The sequence below is a fragment of the Mesoplodon densirostris genome, chromosome 8 (assembly GCF_025265405.1).
Source record: "Mesoplodon densirostris isolate mMesDen1 chromosome 8, mMesDen1 primary haplotype, whole genome shotgun sequence".
Classification (NCBI taxonomy): Eukaryota; Metazoa; Chordata; class Mammalia; order Artiodactyla; family Ziphiidae; genus Mesoplodon; species Mesoplodon densirostris.
Window position 1 is genome coordinate 103,366,278 of NC_082668.1, and position 15,804 is coordinate 103,382,081.

A 15,804-nucleotide genomic window follows, 5' to 3' on the forward strand; every position below is an offset into this window, starting at 1 on the left:
CTTGCTGCTCTGGGACCCCAAAGCTCGTCCTGGGGGAGAAAGTGGCAGTGAAGCCAATCCCCCTATGGCATTAATTTTTTTTCAGTGACTGTATATCTGGAAGTAATACAACAGTATTTCTTTAAAAAAAAAAAGAAAAGGTTGTAATTCTAATGCTAAATAACAGTGTCCTCACCCGCAATTAGGGAGCTGCAGCTCTGCTAGCACTGGTAGAAAAATCCACCTTCGTTTCAGGGTCTGAGTTTGTTCCTTGAGTTAGAACCTTGTTCACAAAAGCCCTGCCCTTGGAGCCCCCAGCCCGGAGCGGAGCGGGCAGCTGGCATCCTATCACAGAGGACACGTGAGCACAGAGCTTGCAAAGCTGGCCCTTTCTGATGGCCTCTTTGCACACCAAGCAACAGGGATGTTTTATAACCTTTATTACTTGATTTCAGTTACGTAAATGACGTGTGCTCACTGCGGGCAGCAGAGTATATAAAGAAGAAAATGGGGTTTTTTGTTTTTCTGTTGTTTTTTGGGGGTGCCGCAATGGGTCTTCGTTGCAGCACACAGGCTTCCCTAGTTGTGGCACGCAGGCTCAGTAGTTGCGGCGTGTGGGCTCAGAAGTTGTGGTGTGTGGGCTTTCTAGTTGTGGCACGCGGGCTCAGTAGTTGTGGCGTGTGGGCCCTCTAGTTGTGGCACACAGGCTCAGAAGTTGTGGCACACAGGCTCCCTAGTTGTGGCATGTGGGCTCAGTGGTTGTGGTGCATGGGCTTAGTTGCCCCGTGGCGTGTGGGATCTTAGGTCCCTGACCAGGGATCGAACCCATGTCCCCTGCATTAGAAGGCAGATTCTTAACCACTGGACCACCCGGGAAATCCCAAAAAATGTTCAAGTCACCCATTTGGGCATATGAGTGTTCACTGAACTTTCAACTTTTCTTTGAGTTTTTCATGATAAAATGTTGGGGAAAATCCATAGTTTCGCTCTTCTGAGAGCCACTTAATAATGCCTTCTGTCTCCGCACAGGTAGGCACAGGCCCTTCTGTGCACCAGCAGCCTGGTGAGCACCTGCGCCCTTGGCTGCAGGACCATCTGCCGTGTGTGTCTGCCATTGACTTCTGCGTCCGTGCCTCCTGTAATGGCCGGCCTGCCACCAGCATCCTGCAGCAGACTTGCCACATCTCAGCCCCTCTCTTTAGAGCAGACTCCTTCTGGAAGCGTCATTGCTGATCCAGCCCCTCACCCAGCCACAGAATTGTGCACCCACCCCGGCTCTCCCGGCTCCCAGGAGGAGGGTCAGGAGTGGGGTTTGGGGCAAAAGAGGGAAGCTCCTCCAGCCATGGGTGTGACCCGAGGGAGGGGAGGGGCCGTTTCTGCTTCCAAGCCTTGCATCAGCCACCCACCTCTGGGAGCCCGGTTTCCTCATCATTGATAAAGTATGCAGGATACAGAGCGGACCTCCCAGTCGGGACTGTGGGCTCAGACTTGCCCGATGCCCACAGCAGCGGGCAGGAGGAGGAGGGGCTTCTGAGGACAGTGAGAAGGGCCCTCTCCCTGATCCCAGCCCTGCGGCAGGACAGGCCCCCCAGCCCCTGCCACTCAGCCACCTCGCAGCTGTCACCTTCCAAGGAAGGAGTGCAAAGCTGCACCTTGCAGAATTTTCCCAGAGGCCGTCTGAGTGTTTGTCATCAATAAAGCAGGGCTTCCTGGCTGCTGGTCCTGTGAGAACTCAAACCCTTAAAACTTTAGAGCTGGCCTCTCCCTGACAGCAGCGTTTGCACCCAAGAACAAAACACATGCCTTGTTCACTAGGATGTACATGATTGTGGGATGCACCGAACCAGGGCACACAAAAATGTCAGAACAGCCAAGGTCGCAGAAAGCATTAAACAGAGCATAATTAAATGCAAGGAAGCATGACGCGGTCGGTTCACGCGTGGGCTCTTGGGAGCGGTTGTAGACCGGGCAGGCTAGAATTGTTTCACGGCATGAAGTTTCTTTGAAGTCCTATGTTCTGTCTTTGAATCCATGTGAATTTTGCACTCTGTGCCACTTCCCGTCCGAGCTTGTTTTCCTGTAAATGAACAAGACCCTTCTCTGTCCAGCCCCGCCTGCACCTCAAGCCTGCACTGCCCCCTTCTCAGGTCACGAAGGGCTGTGTCCCCACCGTCTCTGAGAAGCCTTCCTGACCTGCCCCGTGGGTGAGCGGTGCCATTCACCACCTCCCGCTGCCCTTGTTGGTTCTGCCCCACGCAGCCCAGAGCGCTCTAAGAGCCCTGCCCGCCTCTGAGCCTGGGCTTATCCTCTGTGAAAGGGGAGAAGTGCCTGGGTCCCAGGCTCTGCCTGGCACGTCGCAAGCCTGTTGGCTGTGGCCGTTGCTGGTTTATGTCCTTTGCTGTGCGTCCATGGAGTGCCAGGGCAGGGCCACAGGCTTCCACCTCCTTCCTCACCCCATTTCCGCCCACCCAGCTGCAGCCGTTCCCACTGTGGCTCCGCCCACTTCCCAGGGGACAGCCCCCAGCCCAAGGAGTTCCGTGGGCAGCTTGGGTGCTGAAGGCAGAGGTACTGTGAGGCCCCCTCCCTGTGCACAGGCCGCACGTGCACCCTCGGCCGAGCCTGGGCACTGAACACACTCCCGTGGCCACCACCCAGCCCACGGCGGGGCAGCGGGCCCTGGATGCCGTGGGCTGTCTCCGCGCTGAGCAGGGCACTGCGGTGTCCCCAGTACACAGGCCTGCCTTCCAAGAGCTTGCCCCCATTGGGGTGAGAGGGTGGGGTGAAGACCCTGGGGAGAGGGATGGCACATGGTGGCGGCCCGAATGACCTTGCACACAGCTGCAGAGGGACGACCTCATGCCACGTCCTGCCGCCAGCAGTGGACCGTGTGGGGTGCCAGCTGGCTGGCTAGATGGTGGCGAGCAGCCAGTGGTGGAGCTTCAGAGGAAGAGACGTGAGCAGGGCCTCCTTGTCATCCCTCCGGTCCCAGTGTGTGCCCCGCCAGGGTGACAGCGCTGTGAAGCCTGCCCCCGACTCACAGGCAGGACGGTCTGGGCTGGGGCGTGCCCTGTGCCACTCCCTGGGTCTGTTCTGGGACGTAGCAGGCAGCCCTGCTCCACGGAGACCGGCCCTGGAAGTTGGGGTGCAGTGGGCTCCCGCTTAGGCCAGGATGTGGGTTAGGGCTGTGCTTGCAGGAGGTGCCAGAAGCCTACCACCCTGACAGAGCATAGTTTACCCGACAAGTCACTAAACAGGGTCCCTGGTCTCCCGCGTTGGGCTTGGCAGCAGGAAAGGGGAGCCCCAGGGGGTGGGGCGCACTGTTTGCACCCCAAGGCCCTCCTGGACGGGAAGCTGGCCATCAGCTGGGAGCCCCTGCTCCGGAGGAGCTGTGGTTCCTTCCCAGAGGCAGGAGCGGCTGGCTCACTATCATGTGGTTAGTTCACAAGCCACAGGGCGGCCCCGACTGACCCAGAAGCCTGGCTACCCTCACAGTCCCCAGAGGTGATGCCCCCAAGGGGTCCTCCCCTCCCCCATGGAGCCTCTCCCTACTCACATTAGCATGTAGGAAGGGGTCAGGGGTAAGGAAAGGGCTGCAGACACCTGGAATTGGCTGGCACAGAGGTGAGAGGGGAAACCAGACGCTTTGAGGAGCTGAGGCTACAGGTTTGGCAAGAATGCTGATCCACCTGCAAGGCCAGCAGGGGCCTCGCAGGCTGCCCTGGAGAACCTTGGTTTTAAAACTGCTTTCCTCATCACACAGTGTTTGGGAAATACAAAAGAAGTTGCGTGAACCTACATAGGGAATAAAGCACAAGGACGCACCCTCGCTTCTGCCTTAAGCACAAGGGCGTGATCAGTGCCATGGACGCCACCATGGACTAGCGCGGTCCCTGCCTCCCCCACCGCCACCCCCCAAGACACCGAGGCTGAGCTCTGACTGGAGGGCTTCTGTGTATCACCTCATCACCTTTTTCTTTTCACTGTTTTCAGTACGTATGTACGTACCACTAAATAGCATTTTCTTTGGTTTTATTTTTAGCAACTTGATAAACCATATCGTTGCACTCTGTTACATTTTCTTAATTTGCATTCTTTCTGCAACATCTTATTCATCATATTTACCCGAGTTGCCGTGAGTAGCTGTAGTTTGTTCCTGTTTGTTGCTGAGCAGTGTTCTGTTGGAAGAATATACCCCGTTCGTGTACGCATGCCTCTGCGGCGGATGTTTGGGGCTGTCACCAGCAGAGTGGACTGTCTTGTCCACATCTCCCAGGGCGCATGGACAAGGCTTCCCCATGATGTGTGCCTAGGAGAGGACTGGGGTGGGGGAGTGGAGTGTGAGGGTCACGGGGTGAGTGTGTGTGCGCCTTCCGCCTTCCCGTGAAGTCACTCCACGACAGCTGTCCCAGTAAGCATTTGTCAAAAGTTGGCCTTGCCCCACCTTGTTTTGCTGCTCCAGTGGGTATCACGTGGCTGAGCATGCTGTTCCCTTGATGACTAATGAAGAGAAGCGCCTCTCCAGTTTCCACATTGTTTTCGTGTTTTTAGTTACAAGAATTCACACATGCTTCAAGACAAATAGCTCCAAGCGGTTGATGATAAAAACCAACAGATCTACTTTTCCTTTCCAGCGTCCCCAAAGGACCTCTTGCAGCTCTTTTTGGTAGTCTTCATGTATTGACTTCCATGTTTCTGAGTCGTGTATGGTGCTATTTCTTGTTCCATTGATTTAAATGTTATCTGTGTACTTTCTGTTTTGATAGATGAAGTGTTCTTATGCCCTTATCCTTCTCCACACCCCACCCATTCTCCAAGGAGAGTTAAAGTTCAAGTTTTTATTCAATCACTTACCACTGTTTATATCATGATGTCTCTAAAACCATTGTTTTCTTCTGAGCCTAGTGGCATATTTCATTTTTTGTTTTATGTGACTTTTCATTTTTCCTAGAGTTAACGATTGCCCTACTTTTTTTTTTTTTTTTTTTTTTTTTTTTGCGGTACGCGGGCCTCTCACTGTTGTGGCCTCTCCCATTGCAGAGCACAGGCTCCGGATGCGCAGGCTCAGCGGCCACGGCTCATGGGCCCAGCCGCTCCGCGGCATGTGGGATCCTCCCGGACCAGGGCACGAATCTGTGTCCCCTGCATCAGCAGGCAGACTCTTAACCACTGCGCCACCAGGGAAGCCCAGCCCTATTTTTACTTGCTTTGTCTTCCATCTTCATAGACTCCGTTTTTTCCAGGTGATTCCAAAGATCTGCCATGTACCTACCATTCGGTTTTTTTTTTTTCCACCAATGCTGTTTTGTCAGGTCATCTGTCTGGGCCCCTTTTTCTGGAAGCCCTGTGCCTCTTCTCCTGACAGACCCAGCAGGATGCCCAGTGGACATCTGGGATCTCTCCTGGGTTCAAGCTCCTGTGTCCCACACTTTTTTTTCTTTCTCATCTACTATATGAGATACATACTCCAGTATCTTCCTAGAGCAGGATTCACAGAAAATAAATTTCCCAAGCCTTCACGGGTGTGAAGCTTGGCTGGGTATGAGATACAGTTGGTCTGTTTCCCGTCAGCATTTTGAAGCCATCACTTCATTGATTCTTAGCATATGGTGTTCCATAGAGAAGTTGAGTCCCACTCTTTTCGTATTCTGGTTTTCTGTTCACGTGCTTCATGGGTCATCTCTGTAATCCTGGGTCTGGTCTCCACGTTCACTTGCTGGGCAGTGGGCGAGCCACTTCGCTCTAAATGAATTAAGTGCTTGACTTCTCATTGTTTCTTTCATCATCTCCTCCGCCATGTCCTCCCTGTCCTCCTAATGGAACCCTTGTTGGTGAGCAATTGGACGGCCTGGATGGGCAGATCCTGCTGGAGGATGAGAGGCAAGAGGCCCCCTGTTTGTGGGCGACCCCAGATGTGAGTGCAGGGGGAACTTAGCTCTGGGGGGCAGCTGGGGCAGAGGCTGGGTCCCCCATGAGCACGCAGGCCGTTGTTTGGCCCCTTGCCCAGTCCCTCGTGTCTCTGAGCCATGAGCGCCTCCAGAGAACACACACCTGGTTTCGTCCTGGGCAGGGAGCTGCCTGGACGTGGACGGTCGGTCGTCTGGGGGGTCTTCTGCCCCCGCCACACCTACCCTCTACTCACTTTCTACTCACCCCCTTCAGTGGCCGGTAAAGCTGCCCTGTCTGCTGACGTGCCTAATGGGCAAGGGGGTGCAGAGCGAGGGAGACGGGAGCAGGAGTGCTGAACAGAGGGTGGCCGGGGCACAGGCCTGTGGCCACGGGTGCCTGCTGTGTCATGACAGCGGAGCAAGCAAGGGCCGGGGTGGACCGGGAGGCGGAGCTGGGGGTCAGGCGCATGCGCTCCTGAGGAGGCCAGCCAAGTTCAGGGGTGCTCACCCACAGGGGCTCCCGTGCCGTCCAGGCAGGAGCGGGGCGGGCGCTGGGCAGTGACCGGGGGCTGCTGGCCCCGCACACAAGGTCTAGGGTCTGCCTGGACCCTTAGTCTCCACCGCAGGCCGTGTTGGGAGCACAGAATCGGTCACCATGGGCGAGCCCCTGCTCCTGTCCAGCCAGGCCAGCATCCAGGGACGCAGCGATGAGCAAGGCCGCCCCACTCAGCGCCCATGTGGTGCACAGGGGAGCCGCGGGGGTCAGCGTGATCCCAGGGGCTCCGGGGGGCTCAGTCGGCTCTGGCTCCAGCACGCCGCAGGGGGGCTAGCGGCCCCGTCCCCTTTCAAGGGCGCATTGAGATCTCTGAGGGTCTGGGGGGCAGCTGTACTCCAAGCCTGCCCTCGTGGCGGGCGGTGACAAGTGCTGACGCAGGGTTCCAGGCCTACGTGACTGCAGAGGCCTGCGGGGACACAGACGCTGGGGCAGGCGCTGGTGCCCCGCTGGGCACAGTGAGCTCTTGCCCTCAGAGGTCACCTTGCAACCAGGTTGAACCCTGAGTGGCTTCGGTGGGGCCACGTAGACAAATCTTTGTCTGCTGACACGTCGTACTCTGGTTTTCTGTGTCCAGGAGAATCCACCCCACTGGCCTGCCCGTGTGTGTGCACACGGGGTTGGGAGGGCCGAGGACAGGACAAGGGACCAGCGGGCTCAGCAGTGGACACAGTGTGTGCCAGCAGCCTGCACGCAGCACTGTGTTTGTCCACGTGTGTTTCTAGGTGTATCTCTGTGTCTGCCTGTCTGTCGTGGCCTCTTTAGAAGCAGTTGTCGTCGTCAGGACTTATAAATGTCATATACTAGGTCTCTAGAAGGCTGGCCCTGGGATGAACTGACCTTCTCGTCCTGGCTACACTGAAGGTCTTTGTCACCGGTCCCAGTCCACCTAACCAGGGTCTGCAGAGAGGGGCCTGGCCGCCCGCCCTACCCAGTGCTGAAGCCACTGGGGGTCTCCAGGTAGCTGCCTAACCTCTCAAGGCTTGATTTCCTCCGCCGCGGGGTGCTGAAGGTGCTGTGTGAGAGGCTTGCCCCGAGGCACCTTCTGTCTTGGACCATCTGGCCCCTCCCAGTCTTGTCCCCGGGGAGGCACCACGGCCATGCTTAGCGCACACACAGGAACCAGCTCCCCGCCGCCCCCTCCCTACCGCAGGGTGAGCTGAGAGGTCAGTGGAAAGTTACCACTGTGACAAAAGCCCAAGAGGGAGCCGTGTCTGCAGGACGAGGCTTCCCTGGGAAGTGGCTCTGGCTGAGGTCTAGGGTGTGAGTCAGAGTCAGCTGATGAAATAGAGGGAGGACACTGTTCGTGCAAAGGTCCTGGGGTGTCTTCTTGGGAGCCAGCAAGCGGGGGCGGTCCCAGTGGTCAGAGAGGAGCTGGGAGGGCACAGGTGGGCCTTTGTTCTTCTCCCAGGGGCAGCCAGAGCCACCAGGGCACGTTCCACAGAAGCTGGGGGAGGGGGTCACACTGGGGCTGCCAGTCATCCCCACCCCACCCCAGGGGCTGGGACATGACCGCCTGCAGAGGCCAGGAGCGCGCTGTCAGCACCTGGGCTGGGGCAGGGCGTGTGAGAGCTGACGGGGGCCCGAGGCACAAACAGGAGAAGCCAGGCTTCGCCCATCCTGCTCTCTCCTCCCTGCGGACTCCCTCCCCCAGCCCCCTGGGTGCCCTCTGCCCAAGCCTTCTCCTGCTGTCTGCCATTCCTGCGGTTTTCTGAATGTGCCCCCCTAAGGCTGGGGTGACCCCCAGGGGTACCCCGTCACCTTCGCCCTTGCTAGTTATCATGCCCGCACCCCAGGGCCCCCTTGCCCCCTGGGAGATGCCGTCAGATCAGGGCACTGCCAGACCCTGCGACGTGTCTTGTGCCCCCGTGGCTTCCCAGAGGGCGGTGTGAGGGCTGCTCTTGTTGGGCCTCAGTGAGGAGGGGGCAGTGTGGGTGCAGCTTCCATGTTGCCGTCAGGCAGGGGCCGGGGAAGCGGGGATGGACCCCCCCAGGAGTGGCGTGTGGGACCCAGTGGGCCCCCGCTGCCCACTTCCGAGGACACTCTAGGCTGCCCGCCCCAGGCCCTGGTTCCCCTTGGCCTGGGACCTGCCCCACCTGCACAGGCAGCTGCTCTGCCAGCCCTGGAGGTGGGGCTCCGAGAAGAGCCGCAAACCCCCCCTGGGGCGACCCACGCCCACCAGGCCCGTCACAGTTGCTGGCACTGGGGCCGATCATCACAGCACACCCTGCAGGGACCTGAATCATCCCGGCTGCCTCTCACCCCGAGGGAGCGGGGAGAAGGGGTCACAGCCCTCCTTGAGTCAGGTCTCCCATGGTACGGATGGATGCCCCTTACCCACAGCGTGGGGCGGTGGCATCGGTGCCCAACTCCTTGGGGGCTAGAACAGTTCCTGGGAGACGATAAAAATTAGGAGTTACGGCTCACCCCGGGGGCTGGGTGGTCTCCTGGTGCCCCTCCCCCACTGGACCTCCACAGGAGCCTGGGGTGGAGTGGGCCCAGTGGGAGGCCCTGACCCAGACCTGCCCGTGCAGCCTGGGACTGTGAGTGACTTTTCAGTGGCCCCTTGGGCTGCACCAAGCCTGCCACTGTGACAGCTCTTTAAACGTCTGTGTGGACTCCGGGGCCACTCTCCTCCACCCCCTGCAGGGCAAAGTCAGGTTGTCCCTCCCAAGGTGCGAGCAGGCAGGAGGGCACGCCTGGGGCTCGGGGGAAGGCCCCAGAGGAGACCCCGGGCCAGGCTTCAGGAGGGCACCAGGGCTGGGCCCTGCAGGACACTGCAGCGGTCACACTCGGCATTGTGGTGGTGGCCTGAGACCTTTGCAGGTTACATCACATCTCACACCGGGGTTTCTCATTCAGCAGTGGCCCTTTGGAGACCTGAGATGTGATGGCTGATCTCAGAGGTGAAGCCACCCCCCGGGGTCCCATAGCGTAGACGCTGAGCAGAGCCACCCGACTCAGGGCTGCAGCCTTCCCCGCTCCTTCACCCCGCAGTGGTCCCTGCGTGCCCCACCCCCGCCTGGCGCCCCGGCCTCACCTCCCCTCCCCCCGCTCCCCGTCTCGTTGCAGGAAGTTCTACTACATCACCCTGCTGCGAGACCCCGTGTCCCGCTACCTGAGCGAGTGGCGGCATGTGCAGCGAGGGGCCACGTGGAAGACGTCGCTGCACATGTGCGACGGGCGCACGCCCACGCCCGAGGAGCTGCCGCCCTGCTACGAGGGCACGGACTGGTCGGGCTGCACGCTGCAGGAGTTCATGGACTGCCCCTACAACCTGGCCAGCAACCGCCAGGTGCGCATGCTGGCCGACCTGAGCCTGGTGGGCTGCTACAACCTGTCCTTCATCCCCGAGGGCAAGCGGGCCCAGCTGCTGCTGGACAGCGCCAAGAAGAACCTGCGGGGCATGGCCTTCTTCGGCCTGACCGAGTTCCAGCGCAAGACGCAGTACCTGTTCGAGCGGACGTTCAACCTCAAGTTCATCCGTCCCTTCATGCAGTACAACAGCACGCGGGCGGGCGGCGTGGAGGTGGGCGAGGACACCATCCGGCGAATCGAGGAGCTCAACGACCTGGACATGCAGCTCTACGACTACGCCCGGGACCTCTTCCAGCAGCGCTACCAGTACCGGCGGCAGCTGGAGCGCCGGCAGCAGCGGCTCCGGAGCCGCGAGGAGCGCCTGCTGCACCGGGCCAAGGAGGCGCCGCCGCGGGCGGACGCCGAGGAGCCCGGCCGCGTGCCCACCGAGGACTACATGAGCCACATCATCGAAAAGTGGTAGTGGCGGCCGGCGGGGGCAGGTGGGACCAGGCAGACTGACCGACGCACTCGGCCCCCAGAGCTCCGTGGGAAGAGGACCCCCGTCCGCTCACCAGAAGACGGACGAACGGTTGAGGGAGGGGAAGGGGTGAGCCTGGCGGGTCGGTTCTTCCCACCCTCCCAGGCCGGGACTCTGAGCAATCAACGTGGGAACACACTGGGTCAGAGGGAAGGGTGCTCGGAGGACCCCCCGACCAGGCCTGCAGGGCTGGGAGCAGGTACGTCCCCGCTCTCCCGTCCTCCTGGTCACGACGGCCACAAGTTTGAAGACTAGAAAAATCCAGTGCAGTGGAAGGCGGACCTGCCAGGCCAGGTGTGTGGTCACGCCCACCAGGCACATGCCCACTCCCCCCCCACCCCCGCAGGTAGCTCAGCCTCCAGGGAACCCCCGGGCCCCAAGGCCTGCGTGGGGACACGGCAGCCCTCCGAGGTAGCCTCAGGAATGGGGCTCCCAGCTCACCCATCTTCAGGGTCAGGGCCCACCCCATCTAAAGCCAAGAAGACTCTAGTCCAGCCCCTGGGAAGCCCACTCCCCTCTCTAGCCCAAGGTCAAAACCCACAGTGTGGCTTCATGCTTCGGGTCAAGAGATCAAAGCACATCACCTGGGGTCCCCCAACCCGTTTTCCTCAGTCCCCAGACTGAGGGGCGCTGTGGGGAGATGGTCCCCATGCTGCACTGCCCCCTTGCATGGGTGGAGGGCATCCCAGGAGTAGGAAGGCCGTGGGTGAGGATGCGTCCACCTGTGTCCAGGCAGACCTCCCAGCCAGACCAGCTCAGACAGGAAGGCGGACAGAAATCAAGAGCTCTCCCTTCCCGCATTGTCCCTTCTGACCCTCTGGGCTTTATTAGTGGGCTGCCCCCAGCCCTAGGCCCATGACTTGGACGTTTATGTGGGACTTAGACCCATTCCTCCCACAGCCCCGTGTATAAAGTTCAGTCAAGCCTCCGTTGGCTGGAACACTGCAGACCACAGCCACTGCCCACGAGCCATACTTTGGGGCCATGGTGGTTCAGGACAGCCAGGAAAGGGTACTCGGGCTTTCAGATTCTCCTCCAGGATTGGAAGAAACAGCTCTGGGTGGCTCCCCTAGTACCCAGATACACAGCCCCCCGACCCTGGGCTCTCCCCGCGTTTTCCTGCACCCTTGCCCCTACCAGCTGGTCAGGTAGCTGCCCCTACCTACCAGGTTCCCCGCAGCCCTGCAGATTGGAGAAGCCATGTTCAGTCCATTGTAGACACTTGCCCCATGCCCGTCCCTCCTGTGCTCGAGGAGGCCAGGCCAGCATCGCCTCTGGACGTACACCCCCCCGCCACATGAGGCCCGAGACCTGGTTCTGGGGAGCTGAGTGTGAGCCCCACGCCCGAGGTGGATGGGCATCCCGTCTCCCCAGGAGAGGAAGCACACGTGCCTGGCAGCTACAGGCCAGATTGGAGGGTGGTGAGGGCCCCGGGCCCCCGGCAGCCTCATGGGCAGATCCTGCCAGGGTTCCCTGCCCCAGGTTCCCCTTAGCCACCCTAGCTGCCCTCCTGTGGAATGAGGGGGTGGGAGCCGAGACCCTTCCGTAAGCACCGGCAGGGTTAGGTGGCCACCCAGGAACCAGCAGCTTTAGTCTTTGCTTGTCTGGCCTGAGCGCGCCCCCCTCCCCGCCCGCCAGCTTCCTGCGCTGACCACTCCATCTTGCAGTCCAAGGACAGCGCAGTCAGCAGGCCCCCGAGAGCGGACACATCATGCTGAGGAGGTGAGTGCTCAGGTGGCTCTTTGTGAAGGTCAGCAGGGGGGTCTGCTCCAATACTCATTTGGGGCGGCCGTGCTCCAGGGAGGAGGGCGGGACACGTTCACGAGAGCTCTGGGGTCTTGCACAAGCGCCTGCGACGCTAGGGGTTTGCTGTGGCCTCCCACCGGGAGGAGAGCTGTTGTGCGTGAGCCCGCCGGGCACCTGGCCAGTGGCCTGGCTCAAGCAGCCCTCCCCAAGGTGCGCTCCTGAGGGTGTGGCCGGAGTGCAGGATGTGTTTTGTACATAATGGAGTGTTTTAACTCATGGCCCGTCGTCCCAAGTCACACGGTCTCCTCGGTTTCTTCACTGCATCTGGAAGGAGGTCCTGGCCCCGGCCAGCATCCAGGCAGGGGTGCCAGTGACGGCACCAGCTGGCAGTGCCCCTCGGCCACTTGGGTCTCCCGTCCAGCACTGCCGGCTCAGGACGCCTGCTTTGAGGTAAAGGCTTCTTGTGCCTGCAGCATCTCCTCCAACACCACGGGCTGGGGCTCCAGGGAAGGGATGGCCTCCCCAGGGCTCTTCCCAGGGCTGAGGGACAGTAGCGAACATGCAGTGAGCGAACAGCTCCCCGGTCCCACCACCCCGGGCCTTCGGTGTCCTCTCTCGGAGGAGGCGTGAGGGACGAGAGAACTGTCCAAGCAATGAGTCTGTGAACGTTTTGGGAACTGGAAGAGTTTAACTTGAACCCAGGAGCGTTTAAAGCTTTATTTATTTATAGCTTCTTATTAAAAAAAAAAAAGTGTTGAGAAGAAACCTTTTGGTGACTCATACAAAAAAATGAGTTGATGATGGAAATGCAAGTCATAATCATCTAATTGTTTTTGTCTAGGTCAAGATGAATGTTAGCAGATGAAATAAACCCTGAAAAGGAGCGCTGGTGTGTGTGGTCTGTGGTCACATAGCAACGCGCCTGGCGTGGCGCCGTCCCGGTTTGATTTTCGAAATGAGCATCTGTGAGCTCACAGGAATCACACAGGAGCAGACGGGCTTCCCTCAGGAGCAGGCGGCGGCCCAGTAAGAGAGGAGTTAACACACTGTGTCACTAAGCCTTGCTTTGTGAAAGTAAGAAATGTGACTTTCACCACCGCAGAGAATAACTTAGGGACTTCCCTGGCAGTCCAGTGGTTAGGACTCGGCACTTTCACTGCCGAGGGCCCAGAATCCATCCCTGGTCAGGGAACTTAAGATCCCACAAGCCGCGTGGCGTGACCAAAAAAAGAATAACTTATCAGTCATTAATTATAGGACTTGAAAAGATGAGGCCCGCTTAAGGGAAGACAGAGCAACGCAGACATCGTGTGCTTACTTTCTGAGCCTCCTTGCCCTCAACTTTAATTTTGAAACATTGCAAATGACAGGTTGAAAGGGTAGGTCGTGGACACCATAAACCCTTAGCTGAGATTCCCCTGGATTAACGTGTCACATTTTGTTATCCTGCACTCCCACTCGTTTTCTGTCTGTGCACACGCATCACACGCATGCACATGGACACACGCACATTTTTCTGAAACATTGGAAATCAGTTGCAGTCCCCAGAATACTTCAAAATACTTCAGCATGTACCTCCTAGGAATGACATTCTGCCACACACACACACACACACACACACACAAAACCATTATCATATTCCTAAAATTTAACATAATATTAGCTGATGTACAGTCCGCATCCAGATTTTCCAGTGGTCCGTACAGTGTCCTCAGAATGTTTCTGTGACCTTTGCAGTGCTCAGCTGTCACGCCTCTACTGTGTCCTTTAGCTAGACAGAGCCCCACCCGCCGCTTTCCTTCGTCTGTCTTAGCGTTGGCATTTTAGTATAGGCCGGTTGTCTCTCTTAAGGTCCACGTGTGTCTGTTTTCTCATGGTCAGATTCAGTTAAAGGTTTGGGGCATAAATGCTGCGCAGATGAAGTGGTTCTCTGCCCGCCAGCGCCGATGAATTGTAGTTCTCTGTCCCACGGGACCGGGAGGGAGGCCCTTACTTGATGTCTGGGTCCTGACGTGATCACGGGTCTCACTGCTTTTTCTTCATGGAAACCGATCCGTTGTGCTTGAGGGTAGGGCTGGCCGTTGCTGGACGCTGGAGGGCCGGGGGCCTCAGGAACCGGCCCCTGCACTTCCTCCAGTGGGCATGTCGCACACAAGACTCTGGAAAGGCTGTGTTCAGACCCTAAGGTCTGAGGGTCTCTTCCTCCTCTTCCCACGGTCTCGATCTGGAGGCTCCTGCATCCAGCCCAACTCCCCATCCGTCCCCATCCCCTGCCTGCAGAGAGGAGGGAGGGCAGTCACAGGCGTGCCAGGGGGCGGAGGTGGCCGCTTCCTAGTCACCAGAACTTCCCCGCCCAGCGTGCTCTTGACCCTCCGGGTCTGTGAGGAGGCGTCCTCTCTCTTCTCGGAGCAGAGCCTTGCACGGCCGGGGAGCGGACGCCCCGTGCAGACCCAGCCTCAGCCCCCTCCTGGACATCACACGTGGGGCCTCAGCCTGCTACCCGCTCAGCAAACCCAGGGGGAACGTGTCCTCCCGCTGCAGTGGCTCCTCCATTCAGCCCCGCAGAGCCAGTGTGTGAAAAGACAAAGGCCAAATGATCCCTGAAAACACCTCCCCCGCACAATGGGGGTTTCCGCCTGCCTTCTCCTGTTTAAAGTTGAAGGTCACTTCCGAGTCTTCTGCCCTGGCTGCGGCCTCCCCTGCGCCGGCCCAGCCTGTCAGCCCGTCCACCCCTCCTGATCCCCCGCCCCTCCCGCCTGACCTTGCTCCTCCTTGGCCTCTCCCGGCCACCCCACCCCCTTTCCGCCCACCAGCTGCCCCGCGGCCCAGCCTCCCACCCCTGCATCCCTTGCTGTTTCCTCTTCACGCCAGACGTGCCCCAAGTGGCGGGCCTGCCACCTGCGTGCTTTCCCTGGATCCTCAGCCCCAACCTTCAGGCGAGCTCGGGACCGCTCAGTGCTCCACATCAGGTCCCTCCTAGGGAAGGCTGTCCCGACTTGCCCACCCACCCAGGCAGGTGCCCTTGGCAGGGACACAGGAGCATGCTCCCAGCCCAGAGCACGGGAGATCCCTGGGGGCCATCACCAACCCAAGAGTCTCTTTCCAGAACATGCACCTGGTCCCAGGGACCTCCTCCCCGGAGGCCTTGGGGAGGACTCGGGGTGCAGGTCCTGGGAGCCTTGGCCCAGCACCCCCGGCTGAGCAGGCCCCCTGCCCTGGTGGGCGGGGATGGGCGGAGGGCTTCGCCCTTGGCGTGGGGGGCTGGTCTGGGCTCCCCTCCATGCTGCAGCAGCGGGCGGAGCCTCCGGGAGTACAGCCTGTTGTCAGGCCAGGTTCGGAGTCCAGCTGGACCACGGTCCCAGGTCGGCCCTTCTCTGTGAAACGGGAAGGCTGCTGTAAGGGGTCACTTGCTTCCGGAGGACGAGGCGCCGGCCGCGGACGGGGCCACAGCGAGCCACGCCTTCATCTCTCCTCCAGCCCCGATGACCACCGAGCCGCAGCTGGGGAGGCCTGACGCTGCCCACGACCCTCTCAGCCTCACCCACTGCACTGCCCCCACGACGAGCCAAGCCACATGGGCCTCAGGTCCCCTGCGGAAACAGCTAAGGACTGTCCTCCTCCTTTCTTCCCCTCAAAGGACCGTGACAAATTTCCAGGTCCCCCGCCTGCCAGCCCCATCCATCGCCCCGGCCCCGGTCAGCGCCATCTGGTTTCCCGCCCCTAGGAGTCAGCTGGGTCACCCAGCTGCCTTCTCTCTCTCTGGCAAAGACAAGACCCTCCTGGCCCCACGCCTGCTGGGCCTC

At 59.6% G+C, this 15,804-nt stretch overlaps 1 protein-coding gene across 1 annotated transcript in view; it reads left to right on the forward strand.

Annotated features, from left to right (window-relative positions):
• The window catches only part of HS6ST1 (heparan sulfate 6-O-sulfotransferase 1), a 43,351-nt gene extending 30,467 nt beyond the window's left edge, over positions 1-12,884 (forward strand). The window contains exon 2 of the mRNA XM_060106298.1: positions 9,490-12,884. Coding sequence (XP_059962281.1) covers positions 9,490-10,198 — 709 coding nt within the window. The 3' untranslated portion in view covers positions 10,199-12,884. The remainder of the gene's footprint in view (positions 1-9,489) is intronic.
• The last annotated feature ends 2,920 nt before the right edge of the window (positions 12,885-15,804 follow it).